Source organism: Colobus angolensis, unplaced genomic scaffold, assembly GCF_000951035.1.
Source record: "Colobus angolensis palliatus isolate OR3802 unplaced genomic scaffold, Cang.pa_1.0 Scaffold62, whole genome shotgun sequence".
Lineage (NCBI taxonomy): Eukaryota > Metazoa > Chordata > Mammalia > Primates > Cercopithecidae > Colobus > Colobus angolensis.
The window spans coordinates 6,283,293-6,295,424 of NW_012119821.1; the positions used below are offsets into that span (position 1 = coordinate 6,283,293).

The window sequence follows — 12,132 nt, forward strand, 5'->3', positions numbered from 1 at the left end:
CACACCAACATGGCACATGTATACATATGTAACAAACCTGCACATTGTGCACGTGTACCCTAGAACTTAAAGTATAATAATAATAATAAATTTTAAAAGGAAAAAAATAAGTAAGTCACTGATTTGTCAGACCGCTGGTATTTTGCATTTAACACTCAAAGGTTCTGGCTCTGCCCCAAAGGAGGAAGACATATCAAAACATGAAATTATTTTGCTGTGGCACTTATTTAAAGCATATTTCCTGGAAGATACAGTACAGAAGTCACTTAACGAACAGTAAGTAGAAGAGTCTATTCAGAATCTACATCTCAATGAGACTGTGTTAAAATGTAAACCAACTCTGAATGCTGATAGAGATTTTAAAAACTGAAGTTTCTGGATAAAATAAAAAGAATAACAATGCGTTTGGCAATAGATCAGATATATAACATAAACCAGTCTGTAAGAGCTTCATGTGGACACAAGAAAAGGTTTTCATAAAAATGTTTTACCCAATGAGTGCTCCCAACAGCGCTGTGCTTATCAAGTGAGAAATTAAGCTGCAGTGGACATTTTAACAGCAGCAGAGAAAGGATATGCAACTGCTACATGGAAATATGTTTATGAAGAAAGCCAGGAGCCTCTACAAACACTTCCATATTCATGTTGGATTTATTCCTAGCAAATGTCAAGGGTCTTGTGTGTAAAATTCCTCTGGGAAAGTGATTCACTGCCAAATGGTCTGGATATATTAGAATTCAAGATTAAAAGAGGCCAAGTTAATGGGTTTGCATTACAATTCTTTCATTCCTCAATTATGTAAGTATGAAGTTCACATATGGTTAGTTACTGATTAGGAGGGGGACAAAACTATATTTCTTCTATAAACACAACACTTTGGACTTTAATTCTGATATTTGTTTCCTTTCTGCCATTTTTCTCTCATATATTTAGAGCAAAATTTTTACACTATTACGGAAACTGAATGGATCAACTAAGTAATAACTAATAATTCTATGCAAAAAACAGGGGTGGGGTATATGCATATTGAAGGCATAGTGAGAAAAAATAACATTACATTTAGAAATAAAACCGAATTTAAACAACATTATTTATAGATTTGGGAAACTTACGCAAAAACTGATTTAAATTTTAACATTTTTACTTTGTAGACAAGACTATAAGAGAATTGTTAAAACATATATATACAGCACCTGAAATAAACAAAAAAATAAGCAAAAGACTATATTTACAAATAAACTATGTATAGTAGACTACAGTATATAGGGAGTTTTTTGTTTGCTTAGTCATACTTTTAAATCATCCTTCTGAAAACAACAGCCCATGTCCTCTGGGGAACTTCCTAATTCATGCACTCCTCTTGTCAATAATGGTATCACTATCCACCCCAACCCCAATAAAAGGGCCATTCAGGATTCTACTCTGGGAAAGAGAAACCATCTTTCTGTTAGCATAAATAAGACGAGGAGGTTATTTTCCTTTTTTGAGAACTCCTGAAAAGTTTTTATCCTTATTCTTTTTTTCTAACCAGCACATTGCCTGGTATATACTGCCAGGTAGGCATTCAATAAGCTTTTTTTTTTAAACAGGCAATTTATAATACTGCGAAAATTTCATTTCAGTGAAATAATAATCACGTTTTTGGAAACACTGAAATGAAATTTCACCTTATTTCCCCTTATAAATATTACCTCATTCTCACCTTGTTACAGGTAGTAGGATAGGCATGAGCAGGGCAGGAGACAGCTTTCCCCCTACCCACTAGGAATATCAGGTGAGGTTTGACAATTGTCACACTGCCCCTCTAAAAATGATAATTTGGCAGCCCACCTAGGGTGCCAGAGAGAGGTCATTTCCTGATGATCCACAGCTACTAAAATTAAAGTGTTAGTTGAATGCAGTTGCCAGGGAGAAAAAACTTCCTGGGCATGCTCACTAAGAGACAAAATGGCGAAATATGACCTTCCGGGTATACGCCACCAGAAAAAGGGAAGAAAGCCTCAGGCAGGCATGCATGCAACTTGCTAAACACACTGCATGAGCTCCAAGGGTGAGGGAGACACTGCGCATGCAGCAAGCCCACCCTAAGGGAAGGATCATGGGAAAGAGGCGAGCCTATAAAGCCCTAGGATCTTTGACCTTCAGGCACCCTCTTGGATCTCTTCCAAGTGAACTCGCGTTTCTTTCCTGTTCTAAAGCCTTTTAAATCAACTTTGACTCCTACTCTGAAACGGGCCTCAGTCTCTTCCTGCTTTAGGTCCTTCAAAATCTTTCTTCTGAGGAGGCAAGGACTGAAGTTGCTGCAGACCTGCACTGATGGGCTGCTGGTAACTCAGGGTAACTTGGATCTCTTCCACCGGTAACAGCCTGACTCTGAATAACAGAAGTTTTGTCCCTGCATTTATAAGCCACCCCAGACAGACACTGGAACATGTCAGACAACATTTAAATGCTTTGGGAGGGCATAAAAAATTCTTTAAAAATTCAAGAGCTGTCATAATTGCTGGAAAGACTGGCTTCTTCAGCCCAGTGTGGCTTCACACTAGTCAGAAGACACAGATTCTGTATCCCTCCCCTACTGGGGACCTCCAGGAAAACTCCTTTGGTTGATTCTCAAGAGTCTTCCAAAAAGGCAGAGGGTAGACCAACAAACAGGGGCCGTGAACTCCTCCAACTGCCCCAGGTCTCACACAGCTGTTTATCAACAGTTTAGCTACTGAGCATGTCATATCATATGGGAGGTACCTCCTACCAGGAGGATATTAATCTCCTGCTTCCTACAGATAATTTCCAGTACAGGAAAGAAATCCATTCATAAGAGAAAATCAGACCAAAACAAAGAGAAGCACACCCCAAAAACAGAACTCTCTGAGAACCAGATCTAGCAAAGTCTGAAGCCACTCCTACTCACTCTGAACCTCACTGGTACATGATCTATATATGTCCTTGTTTAAGTTAGATTGAGTCGAAATTCTGTCAGTTACCCATGAAAGGGGCATGTTAACTTATTTGTATTCATCTACTAAAGCAGGCCCCTAGGAAAGTCTATTATGTAATTAAATGAATTTATCTTCATCCAGAAAAGCTGGGGAACAGGGTTACTAATTAACTAAATCTTGTAATATACTATAAATGTGAACAGGCAAATTTTCAAGAATTTAAAAATATATTTTAAAATGAACAAACTTTTAGTGGTACATAAGGTAGTTTAGAATTCACCATAAAAATCACTACAATTGCCACTATCATTTTACATTTTATAGATGTCTGAAAACAAGCATATAGTTACTTTAAAAAATCAATACCTTTTTCAGCTCAATTTACCTATTTATCTGTTTATATATATGTTTTTTTAAAACAGTAAATACACAGATTTCATTGCTTTTCTGCAACAAGTTCCAGAAACATATTTTATCTGATCAAGCCATACTCATATTTGGACTGGATACATGAGACTCTAAAATTCCATAAATAATATTAATTCTAAGATAATCCATATTTCTCATGTATATTTAGATGAAACTGGACCAAGATATGTAACATTTGAGTTTTTATATATTGGGTGAGGTTTTTAATTACTATTTTTTTTATTTCCTACAAATATTTACAAAAAGACCATCTTGCTGGCCTAGAGCTAGCAAAACATCAATTTCAAAAAGTGAAATCTCACCGGGTGTGGTGGCTCACACCTGTAATCCCAGCACTTTAGGAGGCCGAGGTGGGCAGATCACTTGAGGTCAGTAGTTCCAGATCAGCCTGGCCTTGATCTTGTGAAGCCCTTTCTCTACTAAAAAATACAAAAATTAGCTGGGCATGGTGGTGCGCACCTGAAGTCCCAGCTGCTCGGGAAGCTGAGACAGAAGAATCGCTGGAACCCAAGAGGTGGAGGTTGCAGTGAGCCAAGACTGTGCCACTGCACTCCAGCCTGGGCAACAGAGAGAGACTCCATCAAAAAAAAAAAAAAAAAAAACTGAAATAGTGAAATCTGGATATCTATTCCTTGCTCTCAAATGAGTCAGAAAAACATAATTATACACATACATGCATATATACATAAAGGAAGAGTAAGGCAAATATGGTATAATGTTAATGCTTGAGGAATCTGGATTAGTGTATTCAAGGGTACTTAGTATTATTCTTGAAACTTTTCTGTAAATTTTAAGTTATTTCATAAAAATTTACAACTTAGGATCTTGTCATATGATTAATAGGGTAAATGATGATTTTTATAAGAACATTTATTTTCTATCTTGTGAACTTTTTTTTCACATCTTTGGCCTGCTTTGTATTTAGATTTTCACATTTACCTTATTCATTTCTAATAATTCTAAGCCTATGAAGTCTTTATCTGATTTGATAGTTCCTCAGAAAGCCATTTGCCTTTTCACTTGAGTCTACGTGATATTTCACATGATGTCATCAAATCTACCTGACGTTTCCGTGGAGTATTTTGCTTTTATCCTATGGTTGTAAAGCATTACTTATCTCAAGTTTAAATATCCACCTGCATTTGCTTCTGGTTTGAAAAAACAAAAAGAGGAGAAGGAGACAGAAATGTATAGTATAGTAGAACTGAGAAATTATTTATATATTTCCTAATCTGCTGCTCAATTTAAAGGAGAAAATAATTCTGATGAATTTTATCTTTTAAAATAGATTTTAACCTTTTTAACGTGACTGTGTGCTTTATCTCTGTGATAGCTGTGTAGTTACCACAAAACGAAAGATTAAAGACGTAGACATAACATATGCATGAAAAAATTTTTTTCAAATGTTTAAACTAAAATGTTTTACAGATGTAACACTTCTGTTAAACTTTCTCTGTATATTGGGTGATATTTGAATGTAATGTGAACCTAAAATTTTATCTGGGATGTGCCACAATCTAACAGTATCCATGGCTTTTATGAGTTAGACATAAACTCATCATGTGGAAGACAATGAATAGCAACAAATATTTAGGAAGTCAGAGAAATCTAAAGCTATATGTAAATATCCTGAATTGAAGTTTTCCATTTAGTAACAGTATACCACTGTGGTTGAGACTACTGGCTTTAGCTCTAACAAGATGGGTTCAAATTGTGGCTATGTGTGAAATAGTTATGTGATCTAAAGCAAGTTATTTAATGTCTCTGTACTTTGGTTTCCTCATCTGTTATCCAAGATACCAATACTTATTACCTCATGGGATTTGGGGAAAGATAAATGAGTTAATACATGTAAAACATTTGGAATTGGGACTGCTCCATCAAAGCACTCAATGCATTAGCTATTTTTTGTAATTGTGTCATGTATTGTAGTCTCATCTAAAAACTATGCCTGCATTTTGGTCAAAGGGAATAAAAACTATAAAGAATTTAAGTTTAAAACCTCAGAAGTCAGGGTTCCATTGTTATTCTTCACTAAGTGTATGGCTTGTATGCACCCAACAACAGAGGAGATAAATAACACAGAAACTACTGGGAATGCAGGGATAACATCGTTAAAAATACATAAGCACTGAAGCTTTTCACAATCCTTTTTCAGTACCAAACTGTCCAAGTATACCAAAAAATAAAAACGTAAAGAAAAATACAATTAACAAACTTAAAAGCAATAGTATGAATGCTTACATACCTAAATAGAGAATGTACATTTTTATAGTAATAGAACATGAACAAAAATCTACCAGGTACCTACTCACACAGAAATCATAAACTTATTCAAAATAGTGTGGCTAATGTTCTTTTATCACGATTCCACCAAACCAGAAATAAAAGTCAAAATAATGATGAAAAGTGATTAAAACACTTAAGAATTAAGAACTCATTGATAGTATGGAGATTCCTTAAAGAACTAAAAGTAGATCTACCATTCAGTCAAGCAATCCCACTACTAGGTATTTACCCAAAGGAAAAGAAGTCATTATATGAAAAAGACACATAAGCAAAGTGTGATGCCTCATGCCTGTAACCGCAGCACTTTGGGAAGCCGAGGGAGGGAGAGGATCACTTGAGCCCAAGAGTTCAAGGCCAGCCTGGACAACACAGTGAGACCTCATTTGAATTTAAAAAGAAGAAAAAAAAGACATATGCGCAGGCATGTTTATAGCAGCACAATTCACAATTGCAAAGACATGGAACCAATCCAAGTGCCCATCAACCAATGAGTGGATAAAGAAAATGTAGTATATATACACCACGGAATACTACTCAGTCATAAAAATAAACAAACTAATGTCTTTTGCAGCAGCTTGGATGGAACTGGAGGCCATTATTCTAAGTGAAGTAACCCAGGAATGGAAAACCAAATTCTGTTATGTTCTCATTTATAAGTGGGAGCTAAGCTATGGGGATGCAAAAATGTATATAATAAATTTTGGGGACTCTGGGTGGGAGGAGGGAGGTGAGGAGTAAAAGACTAAATATTGGGTACAGTGTACACTGCTCAGGTGATGGGTGCACTAAAATCTCAGAATTCACCACTGCAGAATTCATCCGTGTAACCAAAAACCACTTATACCCCAAAAGCTACTGAAATTTTTTAAAAAAGAATTCATTGATAATCCACGGGTAGAAAGACATCAAAACAACTTATATCAATGTTACTGATAAAAGAACACTTCAATCCAAAACAATGGGATACCATGACAGTTATACTAACAGAAATATCGCATCCATCTTAACCCTTTTATTCAAAAAAGAAAGTGATTTTTTTTTTAGAGACAGGGTCTCCCTCTGGCACCCAGGCTGGAGTGCAGTGGCGCAATCATAGCTCACTGTAACCTCAAACTCCTGGGCTCAAGTGATCCTCCCACCTCAGCCTCACAAGTAGTTGGAATTATGGGTACAAGCCACCAAGCCTAGCAGAACTCAGAAATCTTAATAAAGACATTTATTAGTACTTGTTTTAGTCAGCTCAGGCTGTTGTAACACTCATTTCTCACAGTTCTAGAAGCTGGGAAGTCTGAATCAGAGCACCTGCATGGTCACGGTCCTGGTGAGAGCTCTCTTCCTGGCTTGCAAATGGAAGTCTTCTTGCTGTGTCCTCACATGCAGAGAAAGAGAGACAGAGAGAGAGAGAGAGAGAGAGAGACAGAGAGAGAGACAGAGAAAGGCAGAGAGAGAAAAGGAAATATCTCTCATGTCTCTTCTTCTAAAGGTACTAATCCCATCATGAGGGCTCTGCCTTCACAATCTAATCACCTCCCAAAGGTCCCATCTCCAAATACCATTATATTGGAAGTTAGGGCTCCAATATATGCATGGGGTTGGGGGAGGGACAAGGAACACAATTCAGTCTACAGAAGTACTCTTAGTAAAAATGTTATGAAATCAGAAAAATAATAGAAGAAAATAAGCCCAAAAAGATGAAATATAAAATTGGTCAAGAAAAAAGTTCAATGTAATGAAATAAAAATAAACTATAATAGCCAATATAAATAACCTAAAAGCTTATACTTTTAAAAGCTCTATAGAGAAACCCCTTTTGAATCTATTTGTGTAAAAAACCTTTGTGCATGTGTATGTCTATATCTGTGTGGGTATGATTAAAAACAAGAAAAAAATGCATTCCTGAGAAATTAAAATAATTATTTAAGACTATATATAAGTATATGGCAACCAATCTGCCAAATTATAGAAAAGAGATAATTCCCTAGAGAAATATAAAAGTTATTAAAAACTGATCCAAATAGAAGTAGAAAGCTTGAATAATTTCCTTAGAAGAGTTTGAAAGAAGAATTTAAAAGCTATCATTTCTAAAGAGAACAGAACCAAGTGATTTCACCAACGAGTTCCATCTAATTTCTAAGGTGCATGGAATTCTAGTATTATTTAAACTATTCCAGGTCATAGAAAAATATTAAAATCTCTACAATTTACTTTGGAAGTTAACATTATCTTAATACCCAAACCTGACAGTGGACCAAAACTACACATAATTCAATGCCATTGGATACAATATAATTTCCAGCAATATATCCAAAATGTTTAATAACTTACTCAGTAGAGTCCATTCCAGGAATACAAGAATGGACCAATATTAAGAAGGTGTCTTCATAATTACATCAAAAAACTGAAGATTAAACCATATAACTATAATAATGAATGACAAAAAGTATTTCATAAAAACTTAGTCATTACTAATAAGAACTAGGTAATTCAGTAACCAAATAATGGTATTTAAATAAGACAATGCTTCTTAACAAAACACATTAATACATAATAAAAATAATCCTTAGACTTCTCTGATTAAATATCTAAGAGACTCAATATAGCCAAATGCCTCAACTACAGTAAAATCTGGCAGTAAGAGAGAAGAAATTACAAATTTGAAATTTCATATATATATATTCAAAATATATATATATTCAAACTCATAAACATACATATATATCTATGTACTATATATTCACACACAGAAATACCACCAATTCATATATAAAAATGCATATGTATTCCTTCACAGAAAACATACACAATATACCTAATTATACATTTATATTTATTCTCTGTTAAAATTACTAGTTTACCTGTTTGGGATGTCGGAACAAGGAATTCTTATAGAAAATGTCCTTAGCCTGGCTCCATGTACCATCAATGATGATGATTGTAGAAGGATAAACAGGAGAATCTAATATAAATTCTTCCAAATTAGCAGCTTCAGCCCCCGGATATAATATTAATGTACCAGACTTCCGGCAAACAGTTGAAAGTTCAGGATCTCTGTAAAAGTTTTTTAAAAATATATCTTTATTAGCTTGTGAGGAAAAAAGGTTTTATTGTGCTTATTGAATTTCCTAATAAAAGTTTTCCTATATCTAGTCATTTGTCTAATCAAATATAGGTATTAATTAGTTTATAAAGTATGAATTTAAAAGACTCAAAATTTTGTGTACTCTCTACTGATTTACTCACCACAATTCTGCCACTTGCCTCTAGGCTTTCCAATCCTCACTATTCTTCTCTATTAAAGCTTTTCTATCCAACTGCTAGTGACATAACTTTAGCCCTTCCAAAGAACTCTTCCTTTTCTCACTAATATTTCATGTGTAATCTGATCCACTTTATCAAAGTAAACAACTGGCATTGCCTAACAATCCTAGCACAAACAATCCTAACAATCCCAGGGCAAAATCTAGTAGCAATGGAAGAACCATAAAGAAAAGTTAGGTTGCACAGGCAAGCCACATTCTCAAATTCACCTTTGTTAAAGCCAACTAAATATGGCCTGAGAAGGTTTCCATACTTCTAAATTTGAGTCCTTGTGGATAAAACCTAACCTATCTTAATAGGCAGACAAGACTGAAAATCTAACTTAGGAGTACGCACCTGTAACAATGGCTGAGTCTTGGCCAACCCCAGTGGCCACACTTCAACCACTTACAGACTGCTAAGTGTTCAAACTGTGTTCAAATAAGGCACACCCCAACCTGTAACCAATCCAGCTGTTTCCGTACCTCACTGCTGATTTCTGTATGTCACTTCCCTTTTTTTTTCTCATCTACAAATTTGTTCTGACCACAAGGCATCCCTGGAGTCTCTCTGAATCTGTGGTGATTCTGGGGGCTGCCCGATTCACGAATTGTTCATTGCTCAATTAAATTCCTTTAAATTTAATTTGGCTGAAGTTTTTCTTACAACACCTTATATGATCTATTGAAGGAAACCAAAATATTTCACTTCAAAATATACTTATTTGACATATGTTGAGACGGCTGTTTAGAGGGCTTGCAAACAGCAGTAGCCTTGAAAAGCTGTTGCATCTGTAGAGAAAAACAGATGGCAGCCAGGCTTTCTCTGAGGACCTTCCCTTGTCCAGATTTAGGAAATAATAACTGAAAGTCTGACAACCTTAATGGTCTGAAAGAAATATTTACCCTCTATTCTCTATGAAGGCTGCTATCTGTGCGGTTTCATCTGCATAACAAGACCACCTGTGCTAGCCAGGCCTCCTCTTCCTCCAGTTCCATGTGTTTTTACCATAATAACCAGCTTTGCCATGCTCTAAGCCCCTATTCTTTCTGTAAACCTCAAGATGGCATAAAAGCATCAACCATCTGGCCATTTCTTTGAGTTCTTATATTTCATAAGACTCCCTTACACGTTAATAAATTTGTATGCCTTTTCTCCCTTTTATTTGCCTTTTGTCAGATGATTTTCAGCAGACCTTCAGAGGGTGAAGAGGAAGGTTTCCCTTGGCCCCCACACCATCGTCCAGTTCAATTGTAGAGCTTGTTGGTTCAACATTCATTCAAAAATGTGTCAAAGCTTTTTGGTACTGGAGATAAAACAATGAATGAGACACCCTTTGCCCACAAGCAAAAAAACAAAACAAAATGCTCTTAAGGGAAAAGTAGACAAATTATCATTTTTCTTGGAAATATAATTTGGACTTCCAATTTCAGCTCAGAAATAAAGAGCTTGAAAGTCATCAAGCCCATCTTCACAAGAAAAATGCTAACAAACTGAAAATTAACAACTTTTCTTAAATCCATCAGAGAACTGAGGCCCCAGGGCAAAAACTCCAAAAACCAGAGGAAAAAAAAAGTAACCATCTCGAAATAGCCCACAGCATTCTCCATAACAAAGGCCTTTCCCTCAAGAGAAACTACTTACCATAGCTTTTTTCTACCTATTATTTAACCACAAAAAGAAATTAAGTACTAATATATGTTACAACATATGTGTTACAACCTTGAAAACATTATGCTAAGTGAAAGAAGCCAGTCACAAAAGTCCAAATACATTATTTCATTTATATGGAATATCAGATATCAAATATGAATATCAAATAGGAAAATCAATAGAAACACAAAGTAGACTAGTGTTTGCTTAGGATTGGGAAGGTGCAGGGAGTTGGACAGGATGGAGGGCATAGGGATAGGTAGGTAATAGTTAAAGGTAGAGTGTTTCTTTTTGAGGTGATGACATATTTTAAATTGGTGACGGTTGCAAATATCTTTGGATATACTAGAAACCAATTAATTTGTACATTTTAAATTGGTAAGTTAAATGGTATGTGAATTACATATCAATAAAAACCTTTCAAAAAAAAAGGGATAGAGAAAGATATATGATAATACTAATCAAAAGATAATTCCAGGCCAGGCACAGTGGCTCACCCCTGTAATCCCAGCACTTTGGGAGGCTGAGGCAGGAGCACTGCTTGAGCCCAAGAGTTCAAGACCAGCCTAGGCAACACAGTGAGATCCCCATCTCTTCAAAAACGTTTAAAAATTAGCCGAGCATGGTGGCGTCCACCTATAGTCCCAGCTACTCGGGAGGTGGAGGCAAGAGAATCGCTTGAGCCTGGGAAGTCAAGGCTGCAGTGAACCATGATTGTGCCACTATACTCCAGCTTGGGCAGCAGAACGAGACCTTGTCTCAAAAAAATAAAAAAAGGTAACTGCAGTAGCTATATCAACTACAGACAAAGCAGACATCAGAAGGAAAATTATCAGGATGAAGAAAGGCATTACATAATGACAAAAGAGTCAATTCTCCAAGAAGATGTAAAAATCTTTTAACATGTATGTACTTAACAATTCACTGTTCACAATATGTAAGGCAAAAACCAATAGAACTGAAAAGATAATAATACAGTTGGAGACTCAGTACAACCTTGTCAGGAACTGGTAGATCAAGCAGGCAAAAAATCAATAAGGATATTGTTGGCCTGAACAGCACTGTCAATCAACTTGATCTAATTGATATTTATAGAATAGTCCACCAACAACAAAATACACACTCCTCTCAAGTTCACATGAAACACTCACCAAAACAGACCACATTCTGGGCCATAAAACATACCCTGACAAATTTAAAACAGAAATCATACAAAGTATGCTCTCAGACTACAGTGGAATTAAATTAGAGCCAGAAAACTTGCTGGAAAACTCCACAATACTGGAGAATAAACAACACACTTCTAAATAAACCACGGGTCAAGAGATAAGTCTCAAGGGAAATTTTTAAATATTTTGAACTAAACAAAAATGAAAATACAACTTATCAAAATGTGTGGGATGCAGCAAAAGCACTGCTTAGAGGGATATTCTTAGCATTAAAATGCACATATTAGGAAAGAGGAAAGACCTGAAAATCAACAGTCTGAGCTTCCTCCTTAAAAACACAACAACAACAACAACAA

At 35.7% G+C, this 12,132-nt stretch overlaps 1 protein-coding gene across 1 annotated transcript in view; it reads right to left on the bottom strand.

Annotated features, from left to right (window-relative positions):
* Positions 1-12,132, bottom strand: part of DTWD2 (DTW domain containing 2) — a 158,653-nt gene that overhangs the window by 86,631 nt on the left and 59,890 nt on the right. Inside the window, exon 8 of the mRNA XM_011963675.1 lies at positions 8,513-8,705. Coding sequence (XP_011819065.1) covers positions 8,513-8,705 — 193 coding nt within the window. The remainder of the gene's footprint in view (positions 1-8,512; positions 8,706-12,132) is intronic.